This window comes from Orussus abietinus, unplaced genomic scaffold (assembly GCF_000612105.2).
Source record: "Orussus abietinus isolate OABI.00-Male unplaced genomic scaffold, Oabi_2.0 scaffold15, whole genome shotgun sequence".
Taxonomy (NCBI): Eukaryota; Metazoa; Arthropoda; class Insecta; order Hymenoptera; family Orussidae; genus Orussus; species Orussus abietinus.
The window spans coordinates 474,319-496,714 of NW_019396010.1; the positions used below are offsets into that span (position 1 = coordinate 474,319).

A 22,396-nucleotide genomic window follows, 5' to 3' on the forward strand; every position below is an offset into this window, starting at 1 on the left:
CGGGGTGTAAACGGGAAGTAGATTAACATCCATCCTGACAACTGATTTCGGAATGTAATAATTAATGGTTAATCGTGAAGGCTTCATTTTCGCTCGTCGCACGAGTCTAATTAAACTATCCGGAAGCTGGCAACACATCATGAAAACTTTCCTTCCGGCAAGTCGTTGGCCATGTTCTAACGAAGGCACGACACTAAAATATGCGTTCCTCATTTCCATATCCATAAGTTGATTTTCCAAAAGAGGCGTTAAAATTCGTCCTGTCGGAATCGGCGCCGATTCGCGCCACTAACGCCGACAAGGGGAAGGTCTTCCCTGATAAATGGAAATTGATTTCCCTTTCGAGACTTCCCGATATCGAGGGGATTGTCTCCATTATCGGAAGAATAGATGAATAAACACGAAGTAAGACCCAGGAAGAGGCGAAATCGATTTCGATGAATCAGCAGCGAAGACCCCCCGCGAGTTGTCTCAAAAAATCCGAGATATATAAAATACGGCATGCAGTTTTCCGGAAAAGGGGGTCCAATGTATCTAAATACGTGACTATATGGTTATGGTGTGGAGGAAAACGAAAAAAAAAGAAAAGAAAAATAAGAAACACTATACAGTCGTTTCTCGAGCGCTCTTCAACGGATATATCGGCAGGTGGTGATTATTCGTCCAAATATAAAAGCAGGCAAAATTCGCCATTATTAATCCCAGGAGATGGTCCGCGCTGGAAGACGCGAGGTTCTCTCACAAAGGATTCTCGTAGAAAGGACGTGACAACATTTAGAAACACGTCGGCGCGGATTTTTATCAGTCCGGGTGAGACCACTTTCGGAAGACAAGGGGCGAAATTTCAACGACTAACGTTAATCGCATCGTCCTCCATTACACGTATTAAAAAAAAAAAAGAACAGAACGAGGGTCGCGAAAGACGCGAAAAGTGGAACACCCTCAAAAAGACACTTCCTTATATTTGAATCGGAGCCTCTCATGCAAAAGAGCATTCAACGCGCGAATTTCGAAAGGAGCTTTCAACCCTCTCCCGTACGAAATTCGCGTTTCCAAAACGCAATCAAAAGTGCCCTCGTAAAAAGTCTCGATAAAAAACCTCCACTGCGTCCGAGAACCGCAAACATGGACGCTGCGTATCAAAATGTCGATAAAAATCATGGAAGTGCTCCCGTAACTATTTTCCACGTACGAATGATTGCGCTGGGGTCATGCAAAACCATTTCACGAACTCGAATGTAATTCCGGTAATACGCTTTTCGTAATTCAGTGCTCTGATTATTATTATTTTTTTTTTCGAGCCCGGGGATTAATTTCCGGAATCGGGCAATTTTTCTCTCGACGGTCTGATAATTCGCGGCACACCTAAGGTTGCTAAAAAAAGGTGTATATGTATAGATATATATAAACGTGTAGTAAATGTGCAACAACGGGAGTCTCTTATCGGTGACCTGGAAGAACGGCTACGTTAAGAATGGAGTAAACGGGGGCTGGATAACTAGGATCCTAGAGATCTCGATGGAAAATGGGAGGAGGGCAGACATCGAGACAAGGGGGTGAAAAATCCGACAAAAGTGTCGGGGGACGTCTGGGAATTTTTTCCCGAACAACGGGACGAGGTATGCAGCCCTTGGCACCCTGACAGCTAGTGCACCGGTGCAATGAGAGTGTATCCACCGGAAGGAGATAAAAATACGCCAATAACAGGGGATTCCCTTTGCCCGGCGACTGCATCCGTCGTCCGCGTCGGGTCTCTGAAAAAAAAAAAAAAATGGAAAAGAACGAGGAGAAATTAAGAGAACCGGTGACGGAGACGAGTGGAGATCTAGCCAACGGTCCCATGACACATGACACGAATGGCAGTGATTCAATATAGATATACGTGTATATAAATCCATCGGATGGTTTACGTGTGTATAGGGTCGCTACGTAATGGTTCACAGGCGGTAGTAAATATTCATGTAATATATATATACATATGCGTATATAACTTGTAAATGCGGGGAGGCGCGGTACCACACAACACAGGAGAAGACAGGACTGGTGCACAGGGACGAACATGAATGCCTTTATTGCAGATACGGTGCCGCTAACGTACTGTGGGAAGGCGTTCATGTCCGCCACTGTACACTCCGACGTGAGCGCGTACAAGGGCGGAAAAGAAATAAAAAAAAAGAGAGAGAGACAGACAGTGGCGGATCAATCTCCGAAAAGGTACAGAGGGGATAGGTAAAATATAGTGCTGCACCGAGAAGAAAGAAAAAAAAAGAAAAGTGCCCCGAGGTGGTCCCGAACCCTCGCCCTCTGGTCCCGGGGCGAAAGTTGCAGTTACTCGTAAAACGCTGATTTACGACGCATTTTTTAAATCGTCACCTTTTCGAGTAACTGGAGTAATTTTCTTTTTTCTCGGTGCTAAGGTGCAGCGAAACGCACGTGGCGCGAAGCTATGGCTACAGCAACTAAACAGGCTCGTGAAAGTGATAGACGCAGGAGGGAATAAAAAATGATACAAAAAAATACGACGAATCTTAACTCCGCGTCCTCGAGGTGGGAGAGCCTTTTCCGTAGGTGTCGGAAAACGCCCTCGCACTTTCCAGGACACTTTTTCGCGCCTAACGCGGACAGGAAGTTTCTTCATCGAGATATATCGGAGTGTCTCCTTATCACAAGCGTGCGAAACACGAGGAAGGATCGCCCCCTCTTTTTGGCACTTAAATGGTCCTCGTCTCGAAGCGACGTCTAAACCCAGACAAGAGAAGGAAAATACCTAATATCGATAGAAACTTTATAAAAGACTATACATTTATCATAGATTCCGAACAAACCCCGCCTCGCGGGGGGGCGGGAGCGAAAACGATTCGACGATCCACCCGATCGATCTACTCGACTTCGATCGGCCTCTGGAGTCGCTAACCGGCTACAGTATATATATATATATAATATTTATATATATATTTATGTATATGCATATAAATATTCTAAGGTACGTAACAAACAGGAAAGATTCTAGAGCTCCACAACCCTGACCACTCCCAACCCTCGTGGCATTGCCACCCGAATAACCGCGAAACTGAAGCGCGAGGCCGAGAGTCCTCGAATTTTCCCCCCAAAGGAAAAACCCTCCATAAAAACAATTATTTTGAAAAATCATCGTAAACTCCCGAAATAAGTGAGATTTAAAAGCTCTTAAGGGAAACCGTTCCTTCGGAGAGAAAATCTCCAGAAGCGCGTGAACGGTAGTTTCGCCGCGAAATCCACGACGTGGAGGAATCTGTGAATTCGAAATTTCTTAAAGATGGTGGCAAGGATAAAAATGGCGAACTCTCGGCCTCGCGAGGGAGGAAACAGGGAACCGAGGGGGAACGATGCAGCGACTAAGCTAAGAAAAGCGGCTAAGGCAAACGTAACGGCAGACAAAGCGAGGTCGTTATGAAGAAGGTCGAAGGAGTCTCTCGTTCTCTTTCGGCGTCCTAGGGTCTCATCGTGGTACGTGGTACTCGGCCGAGCCCTCTTGGCCAGGGCTCTCCGGGGCCCTCCTCATCGTGGATAGACCGGCAAGAAGCGATTGGTCAGGGTGCGCGGCGTTGCGTGAACCATTACGTTACGCACCTGGCTGACCCGAAGAGGCACGTGCCAAGCCGGCGAGTTCACGTACCCGTTCGAGTAGGTCCAGCGGCTGTAATCACCACCTGTCGAAAGCACCGCGTAAGAATCGAGCATGAGGTGACCCCCCTGGAGCCACGGAAAGGGGTGAAGAACGTGCGGGGCTCCGGGATAAAAACGGGGTTCTCCGCGGGACACCGTGCTCGGACTTCGATAAGAAATCAAATGCAATCATTTCTGGAGAAATTAAATATACGGAGGGAAACGTAAATAGGCCCTTAAGGACGTTAAAGCGACGTTAAAAAAGAAAAAGCCCGCGATGCATCGGCGAGTAACGAGTGCCGAGGTACGTCCTCGGCCCGCCATCGAGCTCGCTCGTTAAGCGGCCGTTAAGTCTCCGGTTTGCTCCGCGGCGACGTCGAGGCTCCGCAATTAAACGCTGAAAACCATACGAAATGAAGAAGAAGAGAGAAAAAACAAAACTAGGGCGCGCGGGAGAAACAGGAAAAAATAGAAAAAAAAATAATAGACCAGACTGGCGAACCCGAGAGAGGGACGAGCGTTTCCCTAAAAAAAATCGCAGATAGGAGGTCGCTCGAGCGGAGGGGGTAAACCGCACCCCATTTAATCCCGAGATGGAAACGGGGCAAATGGTCTCCCCGGGAATCAGGATTCAAAGAAGACAAGATGTCGATATTCATGATTTACCGATAAGGGTTGAGTACGGCCCCGTAGAATATTCCGGCAATTTTCGATTTCTAGGACTTAATTCGGTAACTCGTAAACATCCGCCGCCATATTGGAATATGACGGCGCTAGAGAGGTGAACGTAACGAGACTCCCTCGTCTCCTTTGCACCGAGCCTGGGGAAATCTAGATCCCCGGGCCCGGTCTTAAATCCTGCTCGGGATTTCTCTTATCCCGGGGTGGATGCACCCCTTTCCATCCGTCGTCGGCCAGGAGCAAGAGCTCGGCTCGGCGCCAGCGCCTCTGGAGAAGAGCAGGATCGATGGCCGTGACGCGCGACCCTCGAGAGGGAGAGGGAGGAGGACGCGCGATCGACCGGTGGGAAGATGGCGGCCCTCTCGAGGGAGGAAACGTAGGGCCCTCGAGGACGAGCGAGCGAGCCGTGCCCGGGGGACCGGCCGAGAAACGCAGCGGAATAAAGGATATCCTCTCTCCGGTTCATCGCGCGATCGGGGCCCGGCCGGCCGGCGCCATCTTGGATCCGCGGCGGGCAAGACCCGCGTCTCCTCTTTAACACGTAATTATGTATATGCGTAGCCTAAGTTAAAGATACCGTCGTTCCTTCCTTTAAATCGTAGTGAATACAATGCTCAGTCGGTCGCCTAAATACTGCCGAAAAACCCGAGTCCCCACCTCGGCCGGAAGCGACGCCACGAAGCAGCTCCTCCGGGTCAAAATGGCGGCGCGACTCTGGAGAACCGAGAGAAGGGGGTCGGTACCCTTTCCAACGTCCTCTTCCCGGATTAATGCCCCGAGAACTCTCTTCGGATGTTTCTTCCATCTTTTTTTCTCCCCCTTTTTCAGGTTACGCGGCGATGGCTTCACGGCGGACCGAGCCTCTTCCTCCTTACGTCTGCGACTTCAGGTTCAAGGGCGAGACGTACTACCGCGACTCGCTTTCGTCGGCTCCCGTTTGCGAGGGGTTTTCTCATTCTCTTCTATTTTCTGCCTCGTTTCTTCCTTTGTAACCGGGGCCATTGTGACTCGGAACAAGAGAGATAGAGGTTTCTCGTTCTACCGACGTCGGGGGACGCGCGAGAATTTCGGATTCGGCGTCCCGGGTGTACGGATGTACACGTATGAATGGCGCCCAACGGAATCCCCGGCCGAGGGTCGCAGCGGGACTCGGTAAATGAAACTTTTGCGACGTACGGGGAAGAAAGGGTTGCTTTCGGCGTGGGGACGAGGCCGGGGGGTGGATGAATAAAGAGAAAAGAAAGATGGCGGTGCGTGAAACCGCCGACGAGACATCTCCCCCGCCAGCGGCCAGCGATAACTCCCCTTCCTCTCTCCCTCTCTACAAAACAAAATCCTCAAATTCACCCCGTATAGATATTCCCCCTCGCGCGAAGACCCGTAATTAATTGAACGTCATTCCGCCCCCAGGACCTCGATTTCCGGTGCGACGTCGCCGGAGGTTGTACAATTTTGATCGCCTCGCCACCCCCCAACACCCCCGGAGGCCGAGGAGAAATTAAAGCCGAGACTCTCCGAAATTATCCCGCCGTCATGGACCGGAACAACGTATAAAGAATAGAGGAACACGAATCGCGAGGATTTCGCGTATAATCGGGGGAGGCAAACATCCCTCCCCCGCTTTCCGCGTCGAAAAACCGAGCTCACCCCTTTCGGGAGGGGGAAAGAAAAAAAATAGAAAAAGGAAAGAATCAATCTCCGCGGGTATTTTTCGACCTCCGAAACGGCCCTCCGAGGGGGGCGAAGCCCTGGGGAGGAATATCGGCGTAGTAGCCGAGTTTAGGGGTTGAAAGGGGCGTTGGCTGCCTGGGAAATTTCTCGTCGGCGATGGGAGAGACTTGTGCGACGAATGGCGGTCTTCGTAACGATGCGCAAATGCAAGGATGATTAATATATGTATATGTATATATATGTAGATATATATATATATGTACGTATGACGTGAGTATCCAAGATAACGCAACGGTCTATGGAGTCGGATGCGTGATATCAACGAAAAGCTATGAGGGGGGGTGAGACTCTCAGTCACATGCGAAATCAAAGGACGACGAGTCGAGACACACCACATTTCTTTTTATCTAACAGCGAGATATCCTTCAACCCCTAAAACGGTGTGATAACGAGACTCTTGTAACGACGTTAACTAATATCAGTGGGCTCGTTCGGTCGCTCGATAAGCCGCGGCTTTTCGATGCCAACCGGGCTCGGTCTACCAGAGTGCGAGAACTGACGGTCATGTGCTGTCAAGAGGCTGTCAAGACCCTGTCAAGACCCTGTCAAGACCCTGTCAACGTATCAGCGCACGTACCGAGCTCTCGCACCCGCAACGAGAGACCATTCGTCGATCGGCACTCAGCTGTCATTATGTTTTTTTTTTTCCAAGATGATATCCCCTCGCTCGGTACCGAGCAGTGATAACCGGCGACGAGGCAACTTAATTACCCCCGCAACGAATTACAAGATAATCCCGCGATAATTTAACCTGACCCGGAGTACAAGGCTCGTTAGTGGCTAGATATGTAGCTCGATAAGTAACCGCGCAATAATGGGTCTTCTGTCGTATCGGCGTAATCGGGGTAAAGTAATCGGGTAATTAGAGGCGCGTATACCTGCACTAGAATTAAGTAACATGGCAGGATAAGAACGAGATACGTTTTCCCGACAATCGTAAGGGACTTTTCGCGCAGGATTTCTCCTTTCGACGGGGTTTTATATACGTTTATTTTTTTTTCCTTCCCTTCAAAGTCCGTAAAAAGGAAATGAGCGCGGATCGAAAAAATGCCCTCGTGAATCCGCGGGCTCACAAAAGTCGGGCACAGCCGGCGGGGCCTATTGGAAATCGATCGTTCCGCTTTCAGATATTTATATTTACGACCAATATCCGATACGAGGAGAGAGGGACTCGAAACGGGCCTCCCCAGGTGGAGATAGGGCCGACAATTTCGGCACGCGTGAATTTTTCAACACCAAGTACACGGACACGAGCGCCCTAATTCCCAATTAAACGGCTCGAAAAATAAAAAAAAAGGGTCTGGAGTACCTCTTAGAGCTAAGGAAACGACCGACGGTGCACCTCGACAAATCCCGATAGCTACTGACCGATATCGTCCAGGACTCGCGTATGACCTACCTAAATCGAGTATCAATTGATTCAATTAACCGGCCAGAAGGCAGGGGTGAATAATTCCTTAATTCCATCCGCGTAATCCCGTATAGACGGCGGGCCTATTTCGCTAGGACACGTTCCCCACTAGTGATAAGCGTAGGTTCATATCAAAAAGTGTACGGTCAAAAGTGGCGTAAAAAACGTATGCACAATTCCGAACTGATTGGGGACCCTACCCACCCGCTACCAGTGCCAGGGTGGCACTTTATAAATTCCAATTCACCGAGGGTAACGAACGAAAATCCAGACTCGTCGATGATCGTCATCGAGACGCGACGCTTCCCGGCCCCACGATTCGTCGTATATATTTCTCCCGTCCTCCTCGCGCATATCGTCGGCAATTCCGTAAATCGGCATACGCGTACCTCGGGGAGTTCTACATTGAGCAACGTTTCCCCCCGCCGTGTCACCGGGAAACGCAAAACCGTGGCGAAGAGTCATCCGTCATCGTGAGCCTAGCCGAAAGCGATAAAGGTCTCGGTATGACAGCGATGATTGTCGTCCTCGTACCCCGTACGATCGGATCGCACCGTGACCCCTTATCACGCCCGTAGTCGATAATCCCGAATAATCGACCCCCTTTACATCCTAGGACAATATACGTAACGTGACAATAGTACTTATTAAAGCATCGTCGTGGTGTAAGTCTTCGTTATCTCGGTGCTCTTCCCCTACGACGAAGAATACGGGGTGACCGACCACGCGGGGTCGCGCGATCGTTAATTAATAAGTAACCCTTATCATCGGTCTATAGATTAGATTCCTAAAACGCGTAACAAATAGTCAATGGATAACGATATGCCCGGGCCTCCAGGGATTTGGAGCGCAGCATCGGCGAGAGCCCCAGGACCCACTTTGAGTGGTCTTATCGATCCTCCCGATAACTCCGAAGCGAAACGTCGAGACCCTGTCCGAGGGTTCCTCTACCCAGGATACATGGTCTCCCTCGGGACACCCTGAAGGAGAGAACCCGTAAACACGGGTAGCCGCCCCCCTAACGCGACTGCACTTCACAAGTGCATTTTACGAGGTGGGACGTGGCGTTATCAATTATCGGCTCGACGTTTACGGCTCCAAATCCCTGGCCAGGCAGTCCCGATTTTGATAAACTGCCAAGCGCCTTTCTTCGTCCTCCTCGAGACCTTCTTCGGCTCTCGGAGTCGAGCCCTGTCCGCCCTGAGGACCTAAGGTCCACCGGATCTACAGCGAATTGACGTTAAATAACCTACAGGGTCGCGGTGGCCCGAGTAGTCCTGGGGAAGGATCGCCGAGGTCGGCGGGCCCCGGTGGCGAGAGGGTTTGTACAGCTCGCGAGGATGCTCGCCACCGTTCTTCGTCTTCTTCTTCGTCTTCGTGGCCACCGTCGACGCCCCATCAATTCCGCGACTCGTCTCGGCAAATGCACTTTGAGTAATCTGACTAGAGTGTGGACTAGGGCTCCCCGATTCGGGGTCCTCTTCAAGTCGTCCAGGGGGTGCGAGAGGTCCCTGGACAATGTCTTCCGCGACCGGCATCGGCGTCTACCGGTCCGAATAGGAGGAGACTGCTCTCTCGGTGCCCGGCCTCGAAGCTCGGTTTGGTCTTGGATCCTCCTCCTAGGTCCTTCGTTACTGCGGCGTTTCGTTGTCTTTCGGGTCGGACAGGTCGTCGTCGTCGTCGTCGTCGACGTCGATGCCGGGGTCCGGCAGCAGGGGCGGAGGGATGTTGGCGACGTCGAAGCTCGAGTCGGTGCTGGAGACTATCTGGCCGTCCTTGACCTCGAGGTCCACCACCACTCTGTGGCGCTTCTTCGCGTTCTGCTGCCTCTTGCGCCTGAAGGCCCTCTGACCTCTGTCCGGGGTGTGGGCGGGACTGTCCATGCTGGAAGAGGTGTCGCCTCCGCTCTGGGGACTCCTGCTCGAAGAATAGGTCATGGTCTTCGTCCGGATCTGCGCCTTCGCCTGCATGGGCGGACTGGAGGTCGTCGATTCCCCGCTCAAGCTGGTGGTGGAGTAGTACGGGGTCGACTTGGCCCTTATCGGCACTATCACTGGCCGCTCGGTGGACCTGGTCCCTAGTCGCTGGTCGGGCTCCGAAAATCCTCGCTCCATCCTGCCCCCGCCCTTCCCCGCGCCCTTCTTCTGGAGCTTCGTCCCCTGCGCCTTGCTCCTGCGGTCTCCGTGGATCCAGTTGTACTCGTTCCTCTTCCTCGACGCCAACCCGGCATACTTCTCGTGCATGTCCTCGGAACTGTCGCCCCTGGACACCTCCATCCTGACGTGATCCTCGCTGGAGTACTTCATGGCAGGAACGTTATCGTACAGCTGCTCTTCGTCCTCTTCGGGAATGGGCCCCGGGATGTCGGGGACATCCGGTAGCTCTGGAAGCGCCGCGTTCTCGTCGAAGCCGTCGTCGTCGTCCTCGTCCGCGACCTCGTCGTACTCGTTCCCCGAAAGCGTGATCCTCGGCGGCGACACGTCCGCGCAGCTCGGAAGCTGTCCCTCTTCGTCGTCGTCGAACTGACTCTCCACGAATTTCCGCACCTCGTCGAGCTCGGCGGCCTCGTCGAGGTCTTCCTCTCTGCCCTTGGCCGCGGCTTCTTCTTCGTACCTCCGCCTGTCGTACCGTCTGCCGTCGAACTGCCTCATTTCCTGCAAGACCCCCTCCTTTAAGGACTCCCCGTGAGACTTCCCTCCCTCCGTGTGCTGGCACTTGGAGTTCGGCCGCATGCTCGTAACGCTCTTGTCGGAGGTCGTCGTGTCGCTCTGGCTCTTCTCCCCGGCCATGGAAGAGTAATACTGCTGAGGAATCACCGTGGTGCTGCCAGACCAGTCGGAGATGGAGGCCCCGAGTTCCGCCAGGGAATTGTCGTCCGACTTCGTCCCGGAGTACTGGCAGAACTGGCGAACGGTGTTGTTCGAGCTGGACCACTCCGACATGGACAGGCCCATGGATGTGTCCTCGCTGTGCGACGACCCCGTGATATAGGAATTGGACTTCGGCTTAACGGCGATTTTTACCGTCCCGTCCACCGTCGTCGCCGAGGCCGAGCTCTGCCCGTCCTCCAGGAGCGCCGAGTGGAGGTCGTCGTGGAGGGTCCTGTTCTCGTCGCTGGAATCGCTGTCGTCGTCCAGTCTCTCCGGCGTGTCGGTGCTGTCGGTCACTGTGACTTTGACGGCCTCCTCGGGTTTGATCTCCATGTAGAAGGTCTCCACGTGGCTGACAACCGGGGTGTCGAAGAGCGGTGAGCTAGGAGGCGATGGCCAGTCCTCCGAGGCCTGGGCCTGGAGCTTCGACTTCACCCTCGGCGACTTGGCCTCCTCCTCCTGGTTGGAGACGTCAATGGGGATGTCGGGAAGCTCCGAGGATGTCCTTCGGTCGTCGGAGACCGACGGCAAGGCGGTACCCGAAGGAGGATCCGAGGAGAGCGAGGGTTGATGGTCGCTCGACATCAAGGACTCGTCGTCCAGGCTGGGGGACCTTGAACTCGGCTTGAACGAGTCCTCCAGGTCGCTCTTGTCCTGTTCGGAGGTTGTCGAGCGCTCGGATATTCTGGAAAGGGTCCTGGAGAGGGAAAAGGCGTACCCATAGCTCGCCAGGATCTCGGGCCCAACGGGGTAGCTGAAGCCTCCGGGAAAGTCGACCAGGTCGTCCTGGAAGCTGTCCTCGTTTTGCCCGTTGCTGTCCTCCGACTGCGACTGGTGGTGGTTGTCTTCCTGGGGAAGCCAGCCCTCTTCCAGGCTGGAACTACCGGAGCTCTCCAGGGGGAAGGGTTTCCACGTGGAACTCAACTCCATTTTCGGGGCGGGATGGGAACCGCTGCTGCTCTCCTCCTCCAAGGAGGCATCCTTGCGGGCCTCCTTGATCGCGGCTGCCTCTCGTCGGTCCATGATGTAGACTTGCCCGATCCCTAGAGGTCTGGCTATGGAACAGGAACTGGAATCGGGATCCTCCCTGTCAGGGGTCCAGGTGTTGGTATCCTCGCTCCTGGAGCGCTCGGTGCTCAGCCTGAGTTTCTTGTCGATGGACAATCTATTGCTCTCCGAGTCCTTGCTCGCCTCCTTGGACAGTGGCTCGTCTTCGGGAAGCTCTTCGGCGGTCTCTTCGTCCTCTTTCCGCATCTCCAAATATTCAGGCGTCAACTCTACCTCGACCAAGGTTTTTTCGTCCATCTTTTCGACCCCATAATCCGGAGAACTCAGGTCGCTGTCGGCACCTTGCATCTGCAGCTGAGTGTCCAGGGCATCCAAGGTGTCCTCGCTGGTGTCGCCAGAGTCCAGCCTTTGCTTTTCCGCTTTCTCGCCCTCTGGCACCTCGACCGCCCGCTCGGCAGTTTCCTCTTGCTCTTCCTTTTCTTCCTCTTCGTCCCGCTCGTCGCTGTGCGGCTCCTCGTCCGAGCACTCCTCAATGGAGATCTCTATAGGCGACCTCACCATCTCCTGCGCTCCACCCTGCTCGAAAGGGTCCTTATCGACTACGACCTGATTACTCTCCGACAGCACCATCACGTTAGGGAGAGCCCCTTTGTCCACGGATGGTCTCTTCGAGGTACCTTCAACGTTTTGACCCTGGTCCTCCACCTTGTCGCCCGGGTCCGTGCTGCTCTGATCCGAGCTCTGAGCATTGCCGAAGAAGTCTCTTCTCTCGCCATCGGAACTATCCGTCCCACTGGATAGTTCAGCCCTCGCTTTCCTGTGTCTAGCCGAGCTGACCACCGCGTGTATCTTCGTGATTCTCTTCGACACGCTGGACAAATCGTTCTTCCCCCCTGACACCTTGCTGGTCGTTTCCGGTGGCGTTTCCTGCGCGACATCGGGTCCAGTACTCGATTCGACGGAGCTCTGATCGATGAACCTGGTCTCAGGGTCGATCTTAATTCCTCCTACTTCGGAGGCCTCCTTCGAGGTCCCTTGGCCCCTAAAATGCATCTGAGCTTCCTGCTCGTAGGGGATCAGATCGGGGCAGGAGACTATCTCGTTGGACTCGGTCAGAGGCGACTCTAGGTACTGCGCCGATGTTTCCGTGACCGACAACGAGTCCGTACATATCTCCGGCACCGTGGTGTGATCGGTACTATCGGACCTGTGATTAGGGGAAGCCTCCATCTGAATGGACTGAGGCTTGGACACCTGGTTGGTCTCCTCCGCCATGTTGCTTGGCTTCTCTACCTCCTCCGACATGTCAACGGTGTCGTCCTTGCTGGAGAACGCATTAGCCGGGGGCAACCTGTGCACGGAGATGACCGGAGCGTCCAAGGACTTTGCTCTTCTCTGGGCAGTCGGAGATTGAGTGGCACCCTGACGCTGAAGAGCGCCTATTCCGCTGCCCTCCGAGAACCCCAGACGAGCTCTCGCGAAGAGTATAGGAGTCTGTCCAGGTTTCTTCAGGACTACCGGCGATTCCGAGAGGTCCTGTCCGGTGCCTGGCTTCCTGACCTCCCTCTTCTTCTCCGGCCTCGGTCGCCTCGCATCCGAAGAGTGGTCCACGTCGGAGTCGGACTTGGTCTCCACCCTGGTGCTCCCATCGGTCGTTGCCTTCATCTCCGAGGAGCGCTCCACCTCGGAGTCGGACTTCACCTCGACACTCACCTGCGTTGGCTCGATGTCCTTCGCCGGGGTCTCCTTCGGCGACTCCACCTTGGCGGGTTCTGGTCTGGATTCTGGCCTCGACTCCGACCTGGGCTCTGGCTTCCCCAACTTGGCACCTACGGCTCTCTTCGGGGATATTTTCTCCAAGGAGTCCTTTTTCTCCGTACTCCCCAGGCTCTTGGAAATCCCGAGGGACTTCGGCCTCTGCCTGCTGTCGCTCTTCAGGGACTTGATGATGTCGTCGTCCACGGAGGCGGACTTGGCTCTGGGCTTCTTCGGGTCCTCCTTCTCGTCCTTCGAGGACGAGAGGGACCTGTCCGGCAACCGCGTGACCGATTTCGACCTGCCCTTCTGGACTATCTGAAGAGTGCTCTCCGTGGTCACGTCGGTGGAATCTATTATGATAATTTCCTGGGGCATCTCGCCTAGTTTCAGCTTGGACTTGTCTATCTTCGAGCTCGCCGGGGAGACCTTCGACTCCTTGGACCCGGCCTTCTTCAGGGGCGGTTTGTCGCCCTCCAAGGACTTCGACTGTTTCTTGAAGTCCTTCTTCGGCTCCGACTTGGCCCTCTTCGCGCGTTTAGGGGAGATGTCCTGCACGAATACCTTGTTCTCCACCTCGGGCGACAGCAACGTATCGATGGGAGCTTTCTCCTCGGCAAGTGACAACGACTTCGACCTTAACGGCTCCGCGTGAGGTCTCAACATAAACGGAGTAAACTCCGGGACCTTCAAGCTGTCCAATTCCGGCGCCGGCTTGACGGGCACCTCGTCGAGGGGAAGATCGGCAACCGGGTCTACAAAGTCATCGAACCCTGTGTCGATGATCTTCGGCCTCGAGACCTTGGCCTGGGCGTTCTTGTTGACCTCCGAGAACTTGGACTCGATCTTATCTAAAATGCGCTTCGTCTTCTCGGGGATGCTGGGCTTCTCCAAGCTTTTCGCCTTCTCCAAGCTCTTCGGCTTCTCTAGACTCTTCGGCTTCTCCAGGCTCTTTGGCTTCTCGGGAACTCTCGGCTTCTCCGAGGATGCTTCGCCCTTCCCGGATCTGGCTTCAGGAGCTGAAACCCCCTCGATCTTCCTCCCATGTTCGGCGACGGCGATTTTAACAGCCGCGATATGTTTCGGCGGAAGTGGCGGTTTCTCCGGAAGCGGAGGTTTCTCAGAAATTTCGATGATGTCGGGCCTCTTCGGGACCGGACTCCTCTTGGACGGCGACGAGGTCGGCAACTCCGGCAAGGGCATTTTTTCTATGCTGTCCTGCTTCTCCACGGAGTCGTCCGGAACGCTCAGCTTCTCCCTCTCTCGCCGTTCCAGCTCCTGCTTGATCTCCAGGCCCACCACGTCGGCAAAGTTCATGGCGATCTTGGACTTGGACGGCGCCTTGTCGGAGCTGCTGGGACTCCTGGAACTGGAGTCCGGCGACCTCTTCTTCTCCAGCGCTGAGATTATGGTGACCATGGGATCGGTTGGCGACACCTTCGGAGAGCGCTTCTCCAGGGCCGAAATGATAGTCACGTAAGGATCGGTCGGAGAGAGCTTAGAGGGCTTTCTGTCGAGACTCAAGGTCTTTGCACACGGTTTCTCAGCCTGCGCCACCTCCGATTTGGCTCTGTCCAGAGAGCTGGATTTCGTCGAGGCCCTATCATGACCAGGAACCTTGGAGCCGACCTTCGACGGCGACACTTCTCCGGCCACCTTCCGATCTCCAGGCGCGACCTTGGAAGTGGGACTCAAGATGCTCTTCGGCTTGTCGTAAGGACTGAGTATCGACTTCGGCTTGTCCGGACTTATCAGGATGCTCTTCGGCTTGTCCGCCGTGAATTTCGTGATGGGCTTCTCCGAGGTCGGCAGTTTGGTCAAGTCGAGGCAGGACACGTCGGTGACCATCTTCAGGGGTAGCTTCGGTAGGTCCTTGGGGATGGCCTTGACGTTCTTCGTCGTCTTTCCGCTGTCCGACTCGGATTTTTCATCCGACGCGGTACCGTTCATCACGTGACGCTTGTGCAGGGTGTACGGGATCTCAATGTTGGATTTCTGGATAGGAGTGCCATCGGAGAAGGGATCCTCGTCCCCGGAATCCGCAGGGGTGAGGTCTATCGACTTCTGGTGGGTCAGCATGTGCCGTTTGCTGTTGGACCCCAGCCTCTGCCTGGCAGGATTAGGATCGCTTTTCGTGCGCTCGACCGGAATGTGACTGGACAAGGACGAGTCGTCAAAGCCCAGGACAACTCCGCCGACGATCTTCGGATCGTACTCCGTGAACACGGCCTTTACCTTGACGTTGTCCCTCTCGTTGGGCACGCCGATCACCGTATCCGTTCTGGACTCCAGAGACAACCTCGCCTGGCGCTCCCGTTCCCTCCGCTCGTCGTCCTTCCTGGCCTTCTCCAGGCTCCTCCAATCGTCCCTCTCCCTGGGTTTCTCCTCGGATTTCCCTCTATCCGGTTTGCCCTTGCTCTTTCTGTTGTCCTTATTGTCCAGCCTCTCGGAGCTGCCTCTCGACTCCAGGGATTCTCTATCCAGCCTCTCCAGGCTCCTCCTTTCCCTGGAGTCCAGTTTCTCCAGACTCCTCCTTTCCCTCGAGTCCAGCTTCTCCAGGCTCTTCTTCTCCCCGCTCCGTCTCTCTTTCTTCTCGTAGGGCCTCTCCCTCGAGTCGTACCTCTCCACAGGGTGTCGATCCAGGGAACTGTAGTGCTCGATGGTCCTGAGGTCGAAGTCGAAGGTGGGCCGCTCCCTGAAATCGAGTCTCTCCACGCTCTTGCCTCTGGCCTCCTTGACGGGCACCCTCTCGAAGGGACTCCTGTTCCCGGAGTCGAAGCGCTCCAGGGTGTGCCTCTGGTCGTAATCCACGTGTTTGCCTCCAGGACTCCTGCGGGATTCTCTGGAGTCCAGTCGCTCGATGCTCTTCTCCCTGCGTTCGCGAGTCTCGTAGTGGAACGAGCCCTTCTCCCTGGGCGATCTGTCCAGCTGTTCCATGGACTTCCTCAGCTCGCGAGCGTCCAGGACGTCCGCGCTCCTGCCTCGGGTTTCCCGAAAGTCGTGGCGCCTATGATTGGACTTGTCCCTGGAGTCGAGTCTCTCCAGACTCCTCTCCCTCGTGTCCAACCTCTCGACGCTGCGCCGCAGCTCCCTGGCGTCGTATCGGGCGTCCATGCTCCTGCGACCGTAGCTATCGCGCAGGTCCAGCCTCTCCGAGCTCCTCCTGGCCTCCCTGGAGTCCAGGCGCTCCATGGACCTCCTTTCCCTGGAGTCGATCCGCTCCATGGACCTCCGCTCTCTGGAGTCCGCCTTCTCCAGCCTCCGAACCTCCGTCGAGTTCTCCCGCTTCCTGTCGCCGCTCTTCCTCTCCTTCTCCTTGGCCGAGCCCCTCTCGGCCTCCCGGGTCCTCCTTTCCCGGGACTTATGATCCCTACCTAGACTACCCGTCTCCACGAAATACCTAGGACCGTGTTCCTCGAGACTCGCGATGCTCTTAGCCCTAGTCGTCCTCCCCCTGCCCTGGTCCAGGACCGCGTCGTCCCCATCCCCGGGGCTGAGGTCGTCGTCGATCCTGGACTTGGGCCTCATGATCCCCTCCTCCCTGAGTATCTCCGAGTCGACGTGGGTGATCTTATGCTTAGGTTTAAGGTTCTTGAGCTCGTTGAGCACGGTCATCTTCTGCTTTTGCACCTGCAGGACGACCGGGTCCTTCCTAGCGGAGTCTTGGGATACCAAGGGGACCCTACCCGCCAGGTCCAGGGAGTTCGCGTGCCTGGCCTCGAACCTGCGCTCGATCTGGGTGTTCGAGCGCTGGATCCGCGACTCGGTTATCACGTACTCGCCCTCGGGCTTGGACGCGGCTGAGTACCGATCGATCGACCTCGACTTGGAGCCCCGGAGGTCCGCGAGCACGGCCTTCAAGGGCTGCCGGTCGGCCGGCTTGGCCGACCGGGGCTTGACCGAGGAGTCGGTCTCGGAGTCCATCTGGAACACCTCGTGCTCGATGCCCTCGTCGGAGTTGTCCGACGCGGGCTCGTTCTCGTCCCTGGGGCTCGAGGAGGACTCCGGGTACTCGAACTCCTGCTCGCGCTCGAGGAGCTCGTAAGAGTCGTGGGACAGGTCGTCGTGGGAGAAGTCGCCCGCTGGACCGGACTCCTCGTGCCCGGACTCGGTCGACAGGGACGAGGTGCCCGGATAGGAGCTGCTGTAGACCTTGTCCGGGACGACGGAGTCGTGGTCCAGCGAGGGCAGCTTCGAGCTGGCCGCGCTGTAGGACCGGTTGCTCTCGTCGTACCGAGTGACCGGGTTGTCCAGCTCCCCCTGGGAGGGCAGCTGGAAGGGCTCTAGGACCAACTCGGTGGTGGACCTCTCGACTTTAGGCCTCGCCCTGCCCGAGTCCTCGAAACTAGAGGCGTAGAGCTCGCGGCAGCTCGCCGAGCGCTGCCAGGGGTGGCGGGGCAGGGGGCGCGGCGGGGGGAATTCAGGGGGACTGCTGTTAGAGGGGCTGATACGACCTGTTGATGAAATCCGCTGCGGACCGATAGCAAGGGACTGCCGCTGCGCCGGCACCTGGCTGGGCGTGGCCGGCGAGTGGACGTCTATAGAGGTGAGCGTCCGAAAGGACATAGCTGTGTCGTCGCGACGGTGACTCGTCCCTCCCATCGAGACACTCGTCACAGTCGTCGGAGAATCCAGCGTCATCGAGCCGCATGACAGAGACAGAGCTGGCGTTTCCAGAGCTGCAACCCAAACCGCGGATCAGTCTCCGGCATCGCCCCGTGTGGCGATAAGGGCGCCTCCCGCGAGGCCTCGAGGAACCCCCGGGCATCCACCGGAGCGCCTCGCTTTTCCAAGCGAAGCCCACGCGGGCATCCCTTAAAATCTCCCTCCCACGGTGGGGGGTGGAAACGGTACCCGACTCGGGTGGGTCTAGCTCTCGCGGCGACCGATCGAAGAAGCCTCCTACGTGGCGATACACTATACTACTCTACGATAGGACGGTCAATGAACGATACTGTAAAGGAACGTAAGACTGGAAGAAGGATAGAAAAATAAATGAATAAAGCGTCCGTGTGGTGGTTGGTGTCGGTCGTGGTACGTACCGGGGTCGCCGAGGGGCAGGAGGGGGTGGGCCGAGATGCTGGAGCTGCCCATAAGGGAGCTGCTTGGAGTGGCCCCACGATAGCCTCCCCCCTCCGAGCCCTGCAATGCCCTACCACCGCTAGTCTGCCGGAACGAATTGGACCTGCGAGCAAGAGAGAGTCAAGTTCAGCATCAGACCTATGCTGCCAAATGACAAGCTCGCCATTCCCCCGGGTCCCCGTCCCAAAGCTCGGCGATCGCACATCCTCGCCGGCGGTTCGCCCTCCGAGTTTGCGATTCTTCCCGGGTACCGGAGTGTGCGGACGCGAGGGGGAGAAAAGGTGTCGAGAGAGTCTTGACCGTGCGACTACGCGGAGGCTTAGGTCGCCGAGAATGGGTATCGCCTATCCGTCGACCGTACGCGATGGAAGGCACCGAATCGAAGAGCATGCTTCTCGAGCTGGGGATCGGTGGAGACTCGACTATCCTTGGACGACGATCGGACTCCGATTAATTGCGAGTTGAACGTTACCGACGTATTTACAAGGGAGCATGATTACAAGGTGCGACAAGAGGTTGCTTTCTATCATGGAGCGAGCTACGACTATCGACGAGGACCTTGCTGGTTAAAAATGTCTGGCAGGACGGTGATAGGGTGTGGAAACTGTTTACGGCGTGAGCGTGTCAATAAATTAAGTGGTTGTACATCGTTGAATCGGCTTATCCGAGTTATCGGCGAAGGGTACATTGATCATTCGGGTTCATCGTGCCTGATGATGAGCCTGACTCCCCGCCACCCCTGTCCGAGCAGGCAAACACTGACGAACGGAAATGCATAAACCACACGGTGGAGACATCTTCAACTACGTATATATATGTATAAATATATGCCAGGTAGACGACACGCAATGAGACGCGATGGTGTCGAGCCGAAACCGCAAAGTATCGACCTGTGTCCGCGGCAAAAAGCAAGACCGTGCCACCTCCCGTCTCGTCCGCAAGAGTTGGTGCGCACATTAATTAAAATCTTAATGGTTCCAAACTAACATCAGGGTGAGGGGTGTATGCACAACGTTCGCATGCACTACCAACACAGTACTTGGGTGCCCAGAATTCGTTCAGGGTGTCGATCATCGTCGGGGAGAAACGCCGTCAAACTCACCTCTGAAAGGTTTGCCTCTTCACGTAGTTGTCGCGCACGAACTCGACTATTTGCTTCTGCGTCTTGCCGCTGTACCTGATGGCAGAAATTGTCCACTTGACAACGGCCTCGACTATCGATTATCGACAAGTCCGGGTATAATTATTCCGGATTCACTTCGGTCTCTAATTACGAGTCGAAGACCCACCTGAAGGAGGAACCCCGACTCAGCACTCTCGTCTTCTGTCGTACCACTCGTTTGACGACGGAGCAGCGGAAAAATCCATGATTCTCGACGCACTTCTTCCAGAAGTTCTTGCACTCGTTGCGACCCTCGAAGAAGAACTCAACGGTATCCTTGTAATAACCCTGCAACAATTAGGGGATTAAATTAAACGTTGCAAAGCCTTCTCCGAAGGTGGATCCTCCAGCTTCCCATCCGAAGGTCACTTACATAGCCCTCGGGATGAAGCTTGATTAAAAAACGTTTCCGCTTGAAGCTGATCTTCCTGATCTTCGCCCAACTGAAGGTATTGATCTTCGTGTAATTCTGATAGACCACGATGCCCATGTGCGCCACGGCCAGATTCAGCGGCACCCCCTCGTGATCCTGCAAGTCAAATAAAAATTACCCCATAAATTTTATTATCTCTACGGTCTCCAATAATTAATAATTATATGTAACTCGGTTACCTTGGCCGGGTGCATTTTAATTCCGTAGAGCTCGCATCGCCGCGCCGTTTCGAGAAGATTGAGATCGGCTTCCGCGGGGGACTGACCTCTGGAGATAAAAGAGAAAACAGAGCGTCACTTAGAGAGATACCCTTATCGGATTACCCGCTCTTCATCTTACATGGCAGAGTTCCAAAATGACGGATCACAGCCGTAAGAGGAAGACCCGGAGGAAACGCTTAACGGGCGGGAAATAAATCTTACGCGTGTTTCTTGTGATTCTCCATGATGCGCCGTTCCAATTCCTGATCCTGGTGAGGCACGAACTTGTACGTAGAGAGATACGTATGGTCAGGATAGTCCTCGATTACGTAGTCCCCGCATTCGGCTGGTGGAAATGCACGAGTCAAAGAATTATCATCGTATCATGCCAGGCTACTCGATTACGACGTCTAGGACCGAGTGCAGATAAAGAGGCCCAAATGAAGAAGCGCTCGTTGTGCAACATTTCGACATCCATTACTTCTCTCATGGTGCGTCAGGAGTTATGAAAGCTAATCCTTCGACAATGGTCTGTGACAATGAACCAATTGCGACCAGATTGAGATAATCGAGGCTTCCGCGGCACTTATATCATTATAGTTTTGTGACTAAAACGGCGGACGATAACGGCTCCTCCCCCGGGCATGCACGACGGAGGATTTAGAGGATCGCCATGGCGATCGTGCCGGAGATTCCCCGAGTCCCTCGGTATAAACGTCAGCTCCGAAAGTGGCGCATTGACTCACCTTGCACGATATAGCTGGCCATCAAGGCCGCCGTGTTGTCATTGCACTGTAACAATCCCTGGGCCAGATCCCGCTTGATTTGAAGACAATACAGATAACGGGTGAACTCCTCTTCCAGTTGGGCAGGATCAGGTGTGTAGAATTTAACGCAAAATCTGAGGAGCGGGTCGACCAGCGAGAGCCCCACTTGTCTGCACACCGGCTTCTCTAAATCCAGCCAGTACTGCAAAACGACCTTCCCTTAATATATCTCGCCTTCGCGTAACTCGCTTCAACGGCCACGTCGATCATGGCAGGGAAAATCCCCTTGTACGATGATTAAACGCACTCGTTGCGTTTCCCTTACCTTTGTTCCATTGGGTTCCTGATACTCGAGGCCGAAGTAATCAGCCTCGAGGAGGTGCAGCTGCTTGCAGACCTGATCGAAGAGGACCCTGCCCAATGCCTTAGCCTGGAAAATAAAAAATACGGAAAGAATTACCGTCGATCGAGTAAAATATCCAGCGATTCGCAGAGCCGAGGGAAAGAAAAAAAAAAAAAATTCCGCTGATCCTCGGAAATCGGAAAGAGCCGGAAGAGATCGATACGACAGCTTGCATCTTGTCGGACGTATTTATTACATGACGAGGTACCTCCGATACATAATGTGCTCCAATAGCTCACCCTTCTGGAAGTATTATATAAAGTTTCAGACATGGTCCGTGTAAAGGGTGACTCGGTCAAGGTGGATCGGACAACCGGCAATTTAGTATTTTAAGCCGGACGAGCGCCGTTCAATTTACACATCGTAACCGCCGATTTTCCCCGGGAGAAACAGGACTTTACTTATTCAACTCCTGCGGGAGGTCCTCGCTCATCGATTGCAATCACCGGCTCCTTTCGAATCCGGTGTCTCTCGGCCTGATTATTTTATTCTCCGATTTATTATTCGACGATTCATCCTTTTTGCCAATAGTCGGGAGGAACGATTAAAGGTCTTGGACATTAAGGCATGCAACGTGAATGGCATTGTAAAGAACATCTTAAGTGGACATGCAGCCCACGCCCCTTGACCTCGATAGTCAATGGTTACGTTAAAGTGCCCACGCAGCAAATTCGATGTAAAGCAAATATCATGGAGACACATTCTTGCCGAGACAAAGAGATGTAACGAGCGACCGAATTTTATCATGACTTCTTGTTCATCTAAAATATTCCCCCCAGCTCCTTGCTCGCTGATAATAATTTAGGCTAATGATCTGAATGTGTTAAATGAGTTAAAAAGTAAAAAATAAAAATTCTATAAGTGTAACGATCCCCTGCGACGATTTATACTCCACCGGTGACATTATGTGCTATGTCAAGGGTGCTTGATTAAATTCTTCGCACAAATTCTTTGCAATTATGCACTCGGGTTACTGTCCCAGTGCCAATAGAACCACTTAACATTCATTGTTAAACCGGTGGGATTGTAAGACTTAACTAGCGCGACTTTACCAACAAAAACGGGAGCCGCCCATATAATGGTGCCTTAAAGCGATGCGAGCCATTATAATTTAAATATAAGAGTCATTTTAATTTCTCAGTGTTTCCCCTCCTGGTATGCTTCCTTTAATGCACAAGAGTACTGGAATACACGAAATTGCAAATCGAAACGACATAGATAGCCTTTGCTCTTAGGGTTCACTTGTAA

General features: G+C 54.2%; 1 protein-coding gene across 6 annotated transcripts in view; it reads right to left on the minus strand.

Moving 5' to 3' along the window:
• Window positions 1-22,396, minus strand: part of LOC105696449 (FERM, ARHGEF and pleckstrin domain-containing protein 1) — a 30,986-nt gene that overhangs the window by 5,857 nt on the left and 2,733 nt on the right. For 5 of the 6 annotated variants that reach the window (XM_012418907.2, XM_012418903.2, XM_012418905.2 and 2 more), the window contains exons 4-12: window positions 21,071-21,175; window positions 20,725-20,947; window positions 20,201-20,324; window positions 19,958-20,045; window positions 19,719-19,874; window positions 19,473-19,633; window positions 19,286-19,360; window positions 18,144-18,286; window positions 17,556-17,780 (exon numbers count right to left, since the gene is read on the minus strand). In XM_012418907.2, coding sequence (XP_012274330.1) covers window positions 17,556-17,780; window positions 18,144-18,286; window positions 19,286-19,360; window positions 19,473-19,633; window positions 19,719-19,874; window positions 19,958-20,045; window positions 20,201-20,324; window positions 20,725-20,947; window positions 21,071-21,175 — 1,300 coding nt within the window. The remainder of the gene's footprint in view (window positions 1-17,555; window positions 17,781-18,143; window positions 18,287-19,285; window positions 19,361-19,472; window positions 19,634-19,718; window positions 19,875-19,957; window positions 20,046-20,200; window positions 20,325-20,724; window positions 20,948-21,070; window positions 21,176-22,396) is intronic. The other variant, XM_012418909.2, reaches the window with a different exon arrangement.